Genomic DNA, 17,709 nt, shown 5'->3' on the forward strand with positions numbered 1-17,709 from the left:
CTTACAGAAGGGTCACAAGGAAGAGATGAGCCATGAGGGGGAAGGTGGAGTGGAGACCCAAAGCCCATCTGTAGGCAACTGGACATCCCCTTACAGAAGGGTCACAAGGAAGAGATGAGCCATTAAGGGTACAGTTTAGCACCAATGAAACATGCAACCTTCCTTCAGTTCTTTAATGCTTCCTTCTCCCCACTATCATGACCCCAGTTCTACCTTACAAATCCAGCTAGACCAGAGCATGTACATGGGTGCAGATAAGAGCTGGAAACACATGAAATCCAGGACAGATAAACCCCTCAGGACCAATATTGAGAGTAGCGACATCAGGAGGGGAAGGGGAAGGTGCGGGGAGCAAGGGGGAATGGATCACAATGATCTACATATAACCCCCTCCCAGGGGGCCAGACAACAGAAAAGTCAGTGAAGGGAGACATCGGTCAGTGTAAGACATGAAATAATAATAATAACTCATAAATTATCAAGGGTTCATGAGGGATGGAGAGTGAGAAAGGGAGGTAGGGGCAAAAATGAGGAGCTGATACCAAGGGCTCAAGTAGAAAGAAAATGTTTTGAAAATGATAATGGCAACAAATGTACAAATGTGCTCGACACAATGGATGTATGTCTGGATTGTGATAAGAATTGTATGAGCCTGCAAGAAAATGATTCAAAGAAACAAACAAACAAAACCTAGGAATGGAGAGATTTGCAACCTCAAGTCTCCTCCTGGTAAGTGGTAAGTTGGTGCCCTAAACCAGAACTTCTAGCATCTGAATGGTGAAAAAAGAACTAAGTTTCTGTTCTTTAAAGCTTCCCACATGTGGTATTTCTGTTATAGCACGGCAAAGAAAACCACCTTCTCCCAAACACTTTACCGATTTAGGGAATGAACATTCTAATTCATTTATTTAAAAATCTCATTCAAATGTGGATTGTTTCTATTCCATGAGGGAATGTCTAACACAGGATTGTGTTTACAAAAGAATATATGAATCCATATACTATGGTCAGATGTTAATATTCTCTCTTGTTTGTGAATTAAAAGTACATAGGTAATAGTTACTTTAAGCTTTGAATCCCTTGTAACTGTGCATTCCTTAAAGGAACAAAAATATTTCATGAGCACAATTATATATTTACGTATATTATACAAGTGAATATATCATACACAATGACACACACACATATTACAAATGAACAGGCAGTGTTAGGGTTGACGATAAAGTGTTCAGACATTAAGCAAAGGGCAAGCGGCCTATTAAGGAAAACTGCTGCTTTGGGGCATCTTTGTTGAGCTTGTGACACATATGCTTTGCCCAGAGCTTGTCTGGTCATCACCTGGGGCTGAGGTGACAAAAACATTCAAAAGTTCTTGGCAGAGATTCAGAGCATCTTTCTGCACCATAGGAAGCTGACACCTGCAGTAAATGCAGAAATTCACTGAGAAATTCACCGAGACATCTTTTGAAGAGAATTCAACTTCAAATTTAAATTCTGAAATGATGGGATGGGGAGAGAATGTAAGCAAAATGGAATAGGACCCCATCTCCAGAATTCATTCTGAGCTAATCCACTTGGACTTGTTGGTAAATGTTTGGTTTTAATTGCAAGTGTTTATTTGGACATAACTTGTTAACTAACATTTTTATAACATTGCACCTTTCTCCAAAAGATGCAACTACAGGTAACTACACGCTGGGTCATTAAAACCTCTAAAACGTGACAATGAGGAAAGGGAAAGGAAGAAAAATGTAAGAGGAAATGAAAGGAAAAAAATAGATTGTAGGAAATTTCAATCACTGGTAAACTCCAACTTAGTCATTTAGTTTTTGTCGCTCTGATGCCGCTGAAGGCAGGGATACTGGAGTCCCCTAAGGTAAAAGGACATCATTTCCTTATTACTCATTTTTCTTTGCTAATGAAAGATTACTTGCACCCTAAAACAGTGCTTACATAGATTCATATGTTGAGACAAGGGACACAGAAAAGCAGAAGTTTTCACAGGAAACACGGAAGGTGTGAGTGTAAAGCAATGTTCTTTGACAGAGTCAAGATGAATGAATGTCTATAGTGGAATGGCTGTTGCAACGTTCTGTTTGGGGTGAAGGGTGAGACCTCCAGTTCATCTCGTGGCTCTCAGACAGTACATTCACATCATTTGTGCATTTGTTAAAGCGCAGAGTGCTGCTCCGCCTCGTGAGTTTCTGAATCATCTGGATGGGGCCAGAGCATTTGCATCTGCATTTCTTACAAGTTGTGGAGGCTGATGCTGTCGGTCTGCTGATCACACTTTGGAAACCATGGAACTAACTCACGTCCTGCTCTGTGCAAGGTTTGATGTAGATTTATCGGGGTAAAACACAGAGGGGGTCTTAATAGAAAGTCGGTCTCTTGCCTGAAGGATCTCTCTTTGAGTCAATACTGGGCTTCCAGTGCAAGAGCCGTTAAGAGAGAAACACATAGAGTACCATGAAAGATTCCAGAGGGCAAGATTATTCCTCAATGAAGGAGAACGAAGACACTGTGGCAGGTTCCTGGTTTGAGTGCTGGGCTGCAGAGGAGGAGGTATTGGATGCCTGGTGAATGGACCCAGCATGGGAAGTGGAAGGAACAGAGAAGTGAACGTGCTCCACGGGAACCTGAGTTGGGTGCAGCAAACAGGATGAAGGTGTTATGAAGGAGACAATAGTAGAAAGTCATACTACTAAGAGTATTCTAAGGATGACCTTCTCTTGTCCTGTTCTATACCCATACCTTCTCTTGTCCCCCTGCCTTTGCACAGTCAATTTCTTCTTTTAGAAAAGGCCCTCTTCCTCGAAGCGACATAAGTCTTTCTTTCACTAGTGTATCTTAGAATTTTTCCCCTCTGCGGTCTTCTTTGAATGCCCCAAGTTTCTGGTTTTCCCTCATAAATCATTGTATGGCACTTGGCATATAATTGGCTTCCAACTCTGCATTCCCATGATTCTGTTTGCAGTGCAGCCATGTCTCTGGATCTCAGTCTCCGTTGGCACCCATGGCACCATCCCATCAATGACTTCTGCCACTTACAAATAATTGTAACTGCATGGCTTTCCCCACTTTGATCCTAGGTTCACTACCCCCCCCCCCACCCCCAACACACACACACACTTTTACCTCAGAGACACGTGCTTAGAGAGCATTGGCTCACCTTTTAGAATGAGTAATTTAACTCTTCCTGCCCCCACTCTTTGGGGTCCCCACATAGAACACGTGTTTAAACACTTGATGGATAACTAAAAGGTTTGAATTCACCTCCGAATAAAAAAGGCCCGTGATCTACTTCAGAAAAAGTCATCATTGAAGACCCTATGGAGAACAGGTCTCCTCTGCCACCTCCTGGGTCACAGTGAGGTGAAGTCAACCACACAGCAAATGACACAACCACAGGTATTCGTCTCTCACTCACCTCCTTAGTCAGGTTTGCATCCCACAGAACCCAAGTGTGCTTCTCTTGGAACTGCAGCAGTGACTTCTTTGTTGTTAAATGCTGTGGATGCCTTCAGCGTGTGTCTAGTTTTAAGTCCCTGAACCCTTGGCCATCCTCTCCTTACAACTTGTTTAGCGTGTTTCGTAATGCACCCCTGGTCTTCTTCTCAGATCCCATTGTAAACTGGTTTCCCCTCTTAAATCTTAAAACTTCCTATTTGAGGCCTCACTAGGCATGTTTTCCTAGAGTGATCTCAACCATATTGAAAACTTCAATGATCATTATGCTAATGATGCCCAAGAGGCCTGGTGACATGTTAAACATTGGGCTGCTAACCATGGCCATAACCTTTAAAACCTGGAAGATAGTTAGCTACTTGGCCAACTGACTGGAAAAAAAAATCCATATTTGTACCTGTTTCAAAGAAAGGTGACCCAATAGAGTGGGCAAATTATCAAACAAGATCATTAATATCACACAGAAGTAAAATTTTGCTGAAGATCATGCGACAATGGTTACAGCGGTACTTGGGCAGAGGGCTGCCAGAGGTTCAGACCGAATTCAGAAGAGGACTTTTCCCCATCTCATTCTTTGGCTAACATCTATCTACTCAATCTAGGAATCTCAGCTCATATACTTCCCCAAAACAATACCCACATTTTCTCTAAGAATAATGAATAGCACAGGAAGCATCTAAAATAACATGGAAGAAATGCATGAAGGCACTGTAGCAAAAAGAATTTATCAATGGCCAACTATTTCAGAAGCTAGCACATGATCAAAAGATGATGGTATTAAAGGAAAAAGTCCAAGCCACACTGAAGGCCTTGGTGAAAAGGAAGGCTGCAGAGACTGACATGATATCAATTGAAATACATCTTCAAATGGATCTGATGCTGAAGCACACCTATTTATACTCAGCTATTTGGAAGATAGATACCTGGCCAGCCACTGCAAGAGATTCGCATTTGTACCCATTCCAAGAAAGGTGATCCAACAGAAAACATAAATTATTGACCAATATCATTAACATCACAATCAAGTAAAATTTTGCTGAAGATAATTAATAAATAGGTTCAGCAGTACATCTACAGGAAATTTCCAGGAATTTAAGCTGCTTTCAGAAGAGGATGTGGAATGAGGGCTATCATTGCAGATGTCTGATGACCTGGTACAGAGGGTACCAAAAATATGGTTACCTGTGCTTGATTGGCTACACAAAGGCATTTGACTGTGTGTCTTATTACAAACTATGGATAACATTGAGAAGAATGGGAATTCTTGCCCATTTGATTATGTGGAACCTGTATACAGATCAAAAGGAAGCTGTTCAAACAGAATGAAGTGAGAATACGTGGCTGGAATCAGGAACGGTATGCATGAGGGTTATACTCATATATTTTCATCATACTTATGCAATATGCACGCTAAACAAATAATTCTGAAAAGCTGGATTATATGAAGAACATGGCGTCAAGATCGGAGGAAGACTTCTTAACATACCAGATGATACATCCTTGCTTGTTGCTGAAAGCAAATTTGAAGCATTTATTGCTGAAGATCAAAGATCAGTATAGATTACAGCACAACATAAAGACAACAAAAATCCTTACATTTGAGCCAATAAGAAGCACCATAAGGAGTGGAGAAAATATTGAAATTTCCATGAATTTCATTTTACTGGGATCCACAATCAATGCCCATGGAAGCCGCAATTGGTGTTTAACAGATTAAGACGATGATGTGTGATCAGTGATGTGTGGATTCAACAGGAAGAGTGGGAGGGATCAAATATGTCATACCGAATGCTAAACAAAAGGTTACAGAAATTACAAAGGATACTTGGTTACTCATAAAAATGCCCCAAATATCATTCAGTCATCAGCCAGTGGCACAGAAAATTTCTATAAGAGGCCCTGGGAGAAGGACCAAGAAGGTTCTATCCAAGATAGAGGATTTTTTTTTTTTTTGCCAAGTACCTGAAAATTCTTCTACTTAACATGGCTATGTCAGCTGTGAATATGGTGCCAGTTTCGAGTGGATTTGGGGGTATGAGTCCGGGGAAACTGTTAGCAGGCTAATTTTTGTGTGGCATGAGGACTGTCCATGGACGAGAACTCACCCTGGAACAATCCTATTCCTGACTAACTCACTTCAGCCGGATTCGAATGTATGGTACTAACAGCTGGATTCTAGGTAAGGGTAAATGTACAAATGCACCCCACAGCATTCATAAACTCAGATAATAGGAAAAGGTGAAACTCTCTTTCAGGCTTAATTTATTTCTACCAATTTGCTTTGTTTGATAGCAGCATGCATTTAGAAGATATCTGTCCTTTATTTTCAAATCTCCTTTTACCCTTTGTCAGAAACCTTGCGGGCTCTCTACAGGTAGTTCCATTTATAATCCATTTGACACAGCAAGACTCTCATAATTAATGAAGCTCCCCACAGGACTGCCATTGACCCAGAATGTAGGGCAGGCGGAGCGCCGATGCAATAGAAAGGACAGTGGGCTGTCCGCCAGGAGACTGGGATGGTTGGCTAAAGCCTGCGGCGGAGCTTCAGCAGACCAGAGCTTCTCACTCCTTTTCCAGGGCCCTCTTTTTCCTTAAACTGGAAAGAGAGGAAAGAACAGGTTACAGCAAAAAATCAAGATATAGTTACTAGCCGCGAAAATATCTTTTCCCATTGCTAGTCAATTTAAAGCAAACTACTATTAAGGCAAGTTTTGATTTGGGTAGGAAGAGGAAGGATGTGATTATATCTTTAAACACTAATGTAAACACTGAACAGTTTCTGAATCAGAAAACCAGCACGTGGTTGGTGGGATTTTCATAGGGTTTTTCTGCCATTTCTGAGGTTTGAAGTAGGGCAAAGGGAGCCAGGAGAAGTATTTTTCCAGTCTTTACCTCCCTGATTTAAACACACATGTCAATGGCAGAAAAAGACAAAGGAAATCAGCATCCAGGAACAAATAGAGGTTGCTCTATGAGGATATTTATTCGCATAGAACTATGTTTCACAATAAGATCCTATAAAAAATAATTGAAATATTTCCCCATATTTCACCCACATAATTTCCTGCATAAATTAACCTTGACCTGAATAATGAGCAGATCATATGAAAAGATTTCCAGAAGGCCAGAAGAAAGCTTTATTATGGCTTATCTCACTGTATGTAGTCAGAAAAATTTGGTTGATTTGCCCATTAAAATAGTCTCAGATGATCCATATGACCCATCTTTTAAAGCAGGGTCCCCAGAGGGACTCCAAAACACCCATCTTCACAGCCGCAGGTCCTCTCTGCACCCTCTGGTCCACACTCCAATCCTACTTTCTCTACTGGCCAGCTCACAGGGACACATTGCTAAAAATATATATTCAACAGAGAAAACAGAAATATAGTTCCACATGCTGAAGTTCACATCTTCCCTTCCCCAAAAGGAAGAAACCGGAATTTCCCATAATCCTTCTCTTCAATTTGTAGTTAAGGCCATACTGGACTGCTTCCTCCTGAATAAGTGAATAAATCCAAAGCCTCAAGATGCAAATTTGAAGGGTTTTATAGACAAAATATGAACTATGCAGGACACATCCAGAAAAAGGTAGAATGAATACACAGTGACTATACGCACATGAATCGGTCAATGTTCAACCATTTAAGTGATATGATAAGTTCAAGAAAGAAGTCCATGCTGTACTACAGGCGTTCGTGGAAAACAGGGCTCCAGGAACTGATAGAATGAATATCAATTGAGACGTTTCCTCAAACAGATATAGTACTGAAAGTTCTCACAGCTCCGTGCCAAGAAATTTGGAAGAAAGCTAATTTGCCAACCAACTAGAAAAGACCCAGGATTGTGCCCATTACCAAAAAATGTGATCCAACGGGAATATTGAACAAAATCACGTGCAAATAAAATTTTGCTGAAAATAATTGAAAAACGACTACAGTAGTATGTGGACAGAGAAATGCCTGAAATTCAAGCCAGATTCAGCAAAAGATGTGAAATGAGGGTTATTATTGCTGATATCAGATGGGTCTTGGCTAAGAGCAGAGAACACCAGGAAAATGTTGACTATGCAAAGACATTTGGCCATGTGTATCATAATAAGCTATGGATGCCATGTGAAAACTAGGAATTCCAGAACACTTAATTGTGCTTATGCTGACCCTATAGGTAGACCAAGAGGCAGTCCTTCGCACAGAACAAGGACTGCATTTTTGGGGTCAGGAAAGGTGTGGATCAGGATTATCTATATATCCTTTCACCATGATTATTCAGTCTTCCTGGGAGGCAAAATAATTCAAGAATCTCGACTATATGAAAAAGAATGTGGCATCAAGTTTGGAGGACGTCTCATTATCGGCCTGCGACATGTAGATAACACATGCTTCCTTGCTGAAAGCGAAGAAGCTTGAAGGACTTATGGCCAAAGATGACAGGCTTCTGTCCCAAAGAGACGGCAACTCCATGCAAAGAAAGCAAAAGTGCTCATGATAGGTCCAATAAGCAGCAGCAATAATAAATAACGAATGATAAATGGAGAAAAGGTTGACGTTGTCAAGGATTTTTGTTAACACCCATGTTAGCAGCAATAAAAATAAATCAAATGGCATATTGCATCAGGAAATGGAATGCAAATGGTGCTCTTGACCCTCATAATTTCAATGGCCTTTTATGCATATCAAAGGTGAACAATGAATAGGGAAGAGTGGAGAAGAACTGATACATTGGAATGATGATGTTGGCAAAGAAGACTGTATACACCATGAACTTACCAACCCCCCCCCCCAAAAAAAAAACAAACCCATATCTGTCTTGGTAGCAAATCTGTCTTGGTAGAAGTAGAGCCAGAATGCTCCTTAAAAGAGAGGATCACAAGACTTTGTCTTATCTAGGTTGGACATGAGATCAGGAGGGACCAATCTCTGGAGAAGTACATCAAGCACAGTGAAGTCCACGGTCAGTGAAAAAGAGGAAGACCCCAAATTAAATGGATTAACATGCTGGCTACAACAATGAGCTCAAACAGAGCTATGATCATGAGGATTCTGCAGGACTAGGTTGTTCTGCTGTGCATAGGATTGTTGGGGATCTGAAGAACTCGATGGGGCCTACCAGCAGCTATTGCACCACTTCCTCCAAGTAAATCGCCCTAGATTTTTATTTTCCCTTTTCTTTTCCTAAACGGATCCAAAATTCAAGTCCTGGATAGCACTTATTTGGAGGTCTATATTCTTTTAACTCAACAGTATCCATCTTTAATAATAATAATAATTATTATTATTATATTTAAAACTTATTTAAAAATTTAAGTATGTTTTTCATTTATAAAAGTGCTCAAAGTTTATATAAATTTTCATACTATACCTCTTATGATTATACATAGATAATGAGCTAGGGAAATAAAATGAAATTTATTTTTCCTTTCGCACATAATTCAAAAATAAATTTTCATGAAATGTTAAGGAAGGTTTAAGAGGATTTAATGCAAAATATAAGATATCTGGCATCCATGAAACTATAATTAAGGAACCCATGCCATCAGCCTGTCCACAGCATAAAGATGAGGCTTTCTATTCCGTAAAGAGTTAAAGTCTCAGGCACCCACAGGGGCAATTTTACCCACTTCCTATAAGGTTGCTGTGAGGCAGTCTCCCCAGGGCAGTGGGAAAGGACAGTGAGTCTCTTTAGCAGCTGAATGGGAGGTCCAGTGAGAAACCCCTAAGCTTTCCATGAAAGCAGACTTGCTAAGGAACCGAGGGCAGACTTGAACTTAAGCGCCATATGCAAATTTTTAGGATTACTGCCCTGAACTATAGGATCATGATCAGTCTCTTGAAGGGCACCACACACAGTATGCGCCAGAGTGAGCGATGGCGGGGATTGTTTTAATTGAGGATGGCTACATTGGATGGGCCAGTTGGTAAAAGCAGCAAAAAATAATAATGACCAAAAAAATAACAACAATAAAGCATTTGTTGCGTGTTTGCACTCTGTAAGGTGTTCTAGTAGACAGTGATAGGCTTTGTTTTCTGTGATTCTCATAGCAACCTTCTGAAGAGGATGGCAGTATATTATCTCCTAGTTTTAGGAATGAGGGAGCTTCCAGATGTTCCATAACATGTTCCAGGGCACAGAGCTGGTAAACTGAAGAGCCAGCATCTACACCCAAGGCCACCCTGATCACTAAACCCCTGCTCCTAACCACCGTGGGGATTTTATAACATTCATCTTCCATGCTGTGGGCGGAACAATCGCTCATCACCCCAACATATTATTACTTACCTAAAGGTGGAAAGAGCCCCAAATACTAAACCCACAGTTTGGGTCAATTAGTGATCAAGCCCTTTAAGAGATGCTTCAAGCCACCAGTTATCATATCGCCTCTGCTTCTTATTTCCTTCTGACCTGATGCCTCATCCCCTGCATTCAAACCATAACCATCCACAGCCCCTTTGTCCGGTGTCCACGTCTCCACCTTCTGCCATCCCGCTCCCTAAGCCAGGATGGTGCTTTAGCTGTGGTGGTAGGTCCCCCTACTGCTCATTCAACAGCGAGCAGACTCTATCCTTTCTGCCCAGGCCCTTTCAGCGGAAACGGGATTTTCTTGCGGTGTGCCATGGTGTTAATCCCTATGCATTGCGATCCAATGTGATGGAATAGAAGCACTCTATAAAGCTTCCTAGGTTGCAATCTTTTTTTTTTTTTAAAGAAGCCTTGATAACATAGTGGCCACGAGTTGGGCTGTGATTCACAAGGTCAGCAGCTAGGGCTTTCTATGTTCATAAACATTTACCGTCTCAGAAACCCACAGGGGCACTGCTACCTTGTCGTGTGGGCTCACTATGAATCAGCATCGACTCTGTGGTAGTGAGTTGAGTTGAATCCTTTCTTTACAGGAGCAAAGTGCCCGGGAGAACACCCTGGAGCACTGGTGGGTTTCGACCATCCACTTTTGATGAGGACTTAGCCTCAAGAATTTCTTGCTAACTCCTAACATTTTATTTCCCTTGACCCTCTGAATATGATGTTCCACCTAAACCTGCCCTAGTTATGTACATGTAATGAAAGTGCTTATTAGTCATTTGACTTACTTACTGCTCGTACCCGGTATTATTCTATGTTTGAGGCGGAGTGAAGATGCAATAATTCACCAAAGCCTATAGAAGCCCTTTCCTCATGGATAGTCTACTTAATATCCACTTTTCTTTTTGGTGTTTTTGTGCATGCTCCTAGTCCGGACAGATTTAGTGATAGATGGTATGGATTTACATTCTAATCTTTAAACTTACAATCTATGTAATGTTGGCTACATTACCTAACTTCTATGTGCTTCAGCATTCTGTACATGGGGGAAGAAAACTGCATTCATTTGAGAGACTCCATCTTCTATATTATCTTCTCCAAAGGAGACAAAAGTACGCAGGCAGTCTCTAGGTTACAAACCTTGGTATAGCTAACTGTTACTTGTCCTTTAGAGTTTTGCAAATTTGCCCGTTCAGTGAAACAATGGAACCAACTCTACTCACAACCAATTCTTTATCACAACGATTTCACCGAATTTCCAATCAATCATTGAAAAGATGTTAGCATTTTCTTGCACTAAAATATGGCTAAATGAGAACCATATGCTCATGTTCTGACTTACCCACAAATTATTAAAAAGACGGGTAGGAACTGATTACATATATAACCAAGGAACTTCCTGTACTTGAGACCTTTACTGTATGTGTATAAAGTTGCTTTTAGTTCTCAAGAAACAAGTCACAACCATTTTCTGCTTCAAAGAGAAATGACAGGACTCACCTTGATTTTTCAATGGTAAAGGCATAGTTTCCCTGAGTTTGCTTAAAAGGTTTTTCATTTCTCGAATGTCTCTGTAAGGTTGATAAAAAGAGAGAATAATTAAGCATGGGTTTGTGAAATGAAATATTAAGTAGACTCTTCTAAGAGACAACTGAAGGACACGATTCATGCCAAATAGTACTAGCTCTAGTTTCTAAGAGGCCCATATTGAATTGATTTTGGTTTTGTAAGAAAACATTTGAGATGGGCTGGCTCAGAAGGAATGAGAACTTCTCTGCCAAATGCTTCCGCCCGACCTTCTGCGATGGGAGTTGAGCTCAGAGAAGCCTGGGTAAGGAGGACAGCATTTCAGAAATGTAACGGAGAGACAAAAGCTAGCTGAATGCACCTCTACTACTCTGGGAAAAGACGGGCTGGGATGTTAGTACTGTTATACTCAGAAGCTGTTGTGGCTATGTAGGCTTGCACACTTACTATTGTTTGTTTGGTTTGAGTTTCTCATGACCATGATGGGAATTCAGCGCAACCCAGGTATTAAGCATTCACAGGAAAAGACTTACACTTATTAAACTAATGGGAGACTGCAGGTTAGTCTCTGAAAATGCTAGAAAAACCAAAGAGAGAAAGTAGTTTGCCCCATCATTGGCCAAGAGGAGGCCTTGGGAAAGGGCCAGCAGTTGGAGGGTAAACCACATGCTGAAACATCTGGAGAAGGGCCCTTCACAGCGAATAGAAGAGAGAAATGGAGGGAGGGAGGCAGGGAGGGAGAAAGAGAGAGGGAGGACGCATTGTTTTCCTTTGGCCATTGGCATATCCTTTTAAGCTCCCTGGGCCTTCACTCACTAGATACAATGCTATGCACACTTCCAACATCCTTCCTCTCCTGGTCCATGTTATGATAAAAGCACAGAATTGTAGCGCAGGAAGCTATCTTACAGGGGGCTTCTAGGCTAGGGCAAGGGAGATTTGGATTTTTCACATCTTTGGGACGATGGTTCTCAAATAGAGTGGTAAGTCAAAAAGTATTGCTGCCAGAATTCCACTTCATACGTGCGTGGGCTTATTCAAACAGAAGCATGTTTCAACACATGTCTGTGATCAGAGGGTGACTGCAGATGAGTCCTTGCAGTAAGTTACCTGTCTAAGTCTCATTAGAGAGCTTTCAGAACAGAAGATGCAACCAGAATAGTGGCTTCGGAGGGGATTTGTTGTCAGGCCATTTGAAGTCAAGGCCGAGAGGGGACGGTAACTGTTTGGGGCTCTCCAAAGGAGTAATCCAGCTAGATTTTCTTTAAAGACAAAGGACAATCACAAGGACTTACTATGATAACGTTCTTAGAAAACTGAAAATGGCATTGGTGAGAAAAAAAACAGGACAATTTTAACAATGGATTATTTTTTTCCACCATGACAATATATATATCTGCTCATTCTTCTAGGGCAGTGGTTCTCAACCTTCCTAATGCCACAACCCTTTAATAGAGTTCCTCATGTTGTGGTGACGCCCCAACCATAAAATTATTTTCGTTGCTACTTCATAACTGTACTTGTGCTACTGTTATGAATTGGGTGACCCCTGCGAAAGGGTCATTCGACCCCCCAAGGGATTGCGACCCACAGGTTGAGAACTGCCATCCCAGGGTGTTGTTGTTAGGTACCAGTGAGCTGGATCCGGCACCTAGTGACCCTAAGTACAACAGAACGACACACTCCCCGGTCCTGTGCCCTCCTCACGATGGTCCCTATGCCTGATCCGTGGTCGCAGCCACTGTGTCCGTCCACCTCCTAGACGGCCTTCCTCTCTTTCACTGCCCCTCTACTTTACCAAGCCGATACTCCTTCTCCAGGGACTGGTGTCTACTGATAACATGCCAAAGTACGGGAATGGAAACCTCGCCATCCTCACTTCTAAGGAGCATTCTGGCTGTACTGCTTCCAGGGCCGGTTTGCTTGTTCTTTAAGCAGCGCGTGGCACTTTCAGTACTCTTCACCAGCACCACAGTTCAAAGTCAGTAGGGAGCAATGGCTTTCCCAGGAGAAGGTCACGGGAAACCTTACCCTATGTGACCCACAGCCCTGTGACCTACAGCCCTGTGACCTACAGCCCTGTGACCCACAGCCCTGTGACCCACAGCCCTGTGACCTACAGCCCTGTGACCTACAGCCCTGTAGGTGTTTTTGTTTCCCAAACTCAAAGAACTTTTAAAAGGAACATGATTTGAGTCCCTCGACAAGCCCAAACCGCCATTTTAATATGGTGTGAATCTAAAGGTATACATTTTTTTTTTGGTGGGGGCTGGAGGATTAGAGGGACATTCACACTACCTTCAGAAGTATATAATCCAAGATGGAGGCTATGTTGAGAAACAATAGCTTCAAGTTTTGTTTTTAAATGAAGGGATATGTTTTTAAATAAAGCCTTTGGTGACTTTGTATTAGTGCTTTCTGACTTCCCCTCGTATACACCAAATCAATACTATTTAAGCTCCAGGGCATATTTCATTTAACACAGCAAAAAGATAGCTTGATGCAAAATCAGATACATCTTTTAATTAACTGTAGACTAGATAAACAAGAACAGACCAAAAGATGTTAAGGCAATTTGTTAGGTGGGGGAACAAGACATGGGTGGTGGTGGAGATCATCTAAATGTTGAGACAATTCTATCCATTAACTTACTTTTCTTTGCCATTTAAGGAAAGAGAGACAGAATTTAATTTTAAGTAAAAGAACCCTCAATCTAGTTAAATACCACTGCTTTGCTAAGCATGATTTGAGGACCACTGGTGGCACAGTGATTATGAGATGGGCAGTGATCTGCATGGCTAGTAGTTTGAAACCACCAGCCACTTCAGGCCGAAAGAAAGGCTTTCTACTTCTGCAAATGGTTAAAGTCTCAGAAACCCACATGAGGGTCACTGTGAATCAGCGTTGACTCGATGACAGTGAATTTATTTTTTGGTTTGGTCCTGAGAAGTACAGAGACCTCATTGCATTTCCTTCTGGCATATTGACTAATATCTAAAGGAAACCTAACCTGGCAGCAGTTCATTGGAAAAGAAAGGAGCAAGCAGTCTGGCAGACTCGCTTTGTAGACACACAACTGTAAACACATTCAGACGCTCCCTGCCTTAACTCATTGCACTCCCTTCTCTCAGTTTTCCTCTGTGTGAGGGGCTTCAGGCTTACAAGTTCCAAAAGGAATTTCTAGAGAGGGAAGGTGGCCATGAGGTAAAAGGAATGCAGGGTCCTAAATCCAGAAATAAAAGGGGGCACGTTCTGTTCCAGGTAAAATTCTCAAGGGTGGATGGGAAGAGTGGGAGGTGAATAAGCTCAAGATAGGAAAAGGCTAGGAATGCAATACGTGGGATTGGTGCAAAGTCTGCCCATAATATAATTCTCTCCACTGATGCCCAAAAGAATCACTTTGTGCCCTGGCTCCACTCCCACAGATTCTTATTCAGTTGGCTTACAGTGGCAGCCAGGCACCATTGTCTTTTAAGGGCCTCTTTGTGGTTTTATGCGTAGTCTGGTTTGAGACCCACAAGTCTCGTACGGTTGAGAGCCAGGAAGGACTGAACACGCCTCCCTTCAGCACCGGGTCTACCGTGTTCACTTCTTTTCACCTTTCCTACTGCCTTTGACCTCAATCTGGACTTTTAGGAACTTAAATGCTGTCCACACAGTTATTCCCAGTACTCCTCACAGCTTGTTTTACAAGCTTAGGCTTGGCTATAAGGGCTGCGCAGAGTTTCGGGGAAGAAAAATGGCTTTGCTCATTGATTATGTCTTCACCATGTCATCCTGGCATTTCCCCTGGAAACAGAGGAAGGAATTTTCTATGATAGAAATTCGCATACATTGCCTCCTTCTTAGTTGTCTATGGGTCTATCAAACTGCACCAAACAGCCTTATTCTTTGAATGGTTGGTTTTCTAAGCTTATAACAAAGTCCAAGCTTTATTAATAGCACATAATTACCACATGCTCCAATTTTCTATAAACATAGAAATTTGGTAATTAGCCTTAGAATTATATTATAATCGCAAAGTAGAACCACAATGGCTATAAGTGCCATTGTGTGCTACATTTCTAAAAATAAGAAAATAAAATGCTCATTATCTTGTCAATGACTCACCCCCCCCCCCCCCCCCCCCCCGCCCCCAACACTCAATGGAATTGCCTGGTATTCATTCAGCTGTTTTGTGCAGCTCTGGAAACATCAGCAACAAAGGGCACAGATATTAGTGTGAAGGCTCATAAACAAGGGTCTGTCCTTCTGCCTCCTAGAATGGCATTCTTAGCATCTGGATGAGACATGACACTTATTATTATATATTATTATTGTTCTTCTTTTTCAAATGAAATAGAATCCCCATAGAATCTCTTCTCCCTAGAAAAAGTGCTTTCTCACTAGCAGTGAGCTCAAGTTGTTAGGACAAAGGCATTCTCTTTAACGATACGGAATCATTAAAGTATCTTCCAGGAGAGAAAGTATAGCGAGCTCTGCAAACATCTGTTTGTCGACAGGCGAGGAGACTTGGCCTCTGACTCACAGCTCAGTAGATTATTCCATGTACCAGAATTATAAGAATCCACAGGAAGCCTGTCTGCATGATTTTGGACATTTATCCCTTAAACAATTGGAGATTTGGGGACCACCTCAGTGGTTGAGCTGGGACAGGCTGTAGATCCAATGTTCTCCCTGCCCCAAAAAACAAGAGTTTTCCTTTCTCCAAGAGAGACTTGTGTTGGAGTGAGCTAAGCAGAGACCTGAGAGCCTGTGCCTACTGTAGGTTCTTTTGCTGTTCCCAGCTAGAATTTTGGTCTAGTTATTCTTCCTCAGTTCAGTTTTTAAAAAAAAATTTGTAGATTAGGCAGTCTCCAAGGTTCCTGCCAACTATATCTCTCCAGCAGAAAAAAGACAGCACTGTTTTTGTTTTTAAAGCCTGAAATAGAAATTTTCAACTCTCTGTGGACGCTAAGATTATTAACTGGAAGAAGATTGGCAATCCATTCATGCTAGTCGCTTTAGGATAACTTCATACCGTACTTACCTTTCTGTGTTTTCAATGTCTGTGGAAACCTGCCAGGAATGGTGCTGAGCGTCTGTGGGGGATGACGAGGACCCCTCCACAGCAGGTGTTACAGCGCTCTCCTCGATTTTGCAATCCAAACTCTTGGTTCCCCCTCCAGGCTCCTTTCCTAAGGTAGGAGAGGGTGTTGGTAAAAAGAAGAACAAGCCATGAATGAAAGTTATGTACACAAGCTATCACTGCAAAGTTTTGCTCTACTTTGAGTCAAAGACTCCATTAATCTAATAGCTTCTGTGATACAAAAGTAAATGTGTATACACGCATACAGAAACAAGTGTGAAGGTTTGTTGTATGCTTTCAGATTCAGGTCATGGGAGTTTGGGCCCACATCTTTCTTCTGTGGAGTGCCTGCTGGGTTCTAACACTCAGCCTTTTGGTTAGCAGCTGAGCTTTTTAACAGCTTTATCACCTAGCATATACTATCTCTAGCTCCATATCTATACTACTTGCTTGTCAGTTTGCCATACTATGGTGGCTTGCATCTTGCTGTAATACTAGAAACAATTCCAATGTTTGGTTTAAATCAGCAAGGCCCTCCATGGCCAACCGGTTCCAGCAGGGCTTTTGAGGCCAAGGCAAACTGGGAACGAGAACCTGGTGATCTGCTTCTGCAAAATTTGGTCCCCGATAACCTCATGAATAATAGTGGAGCATTGTTTGATATAGTTCTGGAAGATGAGACTCTTTTGGAAGGCACTCAAAATATGGCGAGGGAAGAACTGTCTCCTTAAAGTAGAGTCAGCCTTAGTGATATGGATGCAGCAAAGCTTTGGGGACTTTCATTTGCTGAGGTGGCACAATTGAAAATGAAAATAAACAGTTGCAAACATCCATTAATAATCTAAAGTGTGCAAAGTTTAGTTCTGGGAAAACTGGAAGTGATCAAAAATGAAATGTAACACTTAAGAGATCAATAGTCTAGGCATCAGTGAACTTAAATGGACTGGTGTTGACCATTTGACCCAGACGATCACATTATCTATTATGCTAGGAACGGCACACTGAAGAGGAATGGCCTCACATTTATTGTCAAAACAAACAAAGAAAAAAAGAAAAATACTTTTCCAGATTTAGCTTTAAGGAAATAGAGGAAAGAACTAGGAGGCAAAGTACATTTATAGAGGTCTAAATACAAGCATGTACATATGTAAATATATCTATAAATAATGATAGGGAAATACATCTACATACATATATTTATATGTTCAGTATTTGGTAGCAGACGAACATTGGCCCACTATTTAGATACTCCCTCAATGCAAGAACACTTTATTCTAATAATCTGGCATTCTGTGATGCTCATCTTCCTGACGATTGGTGAAGACAAAATGGGTGCATAAGTGTAT

The 17,709-nt window shown here is 41.6% G+C and overlaps 1 protein-coding gene across 1 annotated transcript in view; it reads right to left on the bottom strand.

The window, feature by feature from the left end:
* Positions 1–5,769: 5,769 nt before the first annotated feature.
* The window catches only part of LOC101662332 (regulator of G protein signaling 7 binding protein), a 133,676-nt gene continuing 121,736 nt past the window's right edge, over positions 5,770–17,709 (bottom strand). The window contains exons 3-5 of the mRNA XM_045285134.1: positions 16,325–16,472; positions 11,269–11,339; positions 5,770–6,067 (exon numbers count right to left, since the gene is read on the bottom strand). Coding sequence (XP_045141069.1) covers positions 6,063–6,067; positions 11,269–11,339; positions 16,325–16,472 — 224 coding nt within the window. The 3' untranslated portion in view covers positions 5,770–6,062. The remainder of the gene's footprint in view (positions 6,068–11,268; positions 11,340–16,324; positions 16,473–17,709) is intronic.

Source organism: Echinops telfairi, unplaced genomic scaffold, assembly GCF_000313985.2.
Source record: "Echinops telfairi isolate 266 unplaced genomic scaffold, ASM31398v2 ScPeMD7_7469;HRSCAF=8507_1, whole genome shotgun sequence".
Classification (NCBI taxonomy): Eukaryota; Metazoa; Chordata; class Mammalia; order Afrosoricida; family Tenrecidae; genus Echinops; species Echinops telfairi.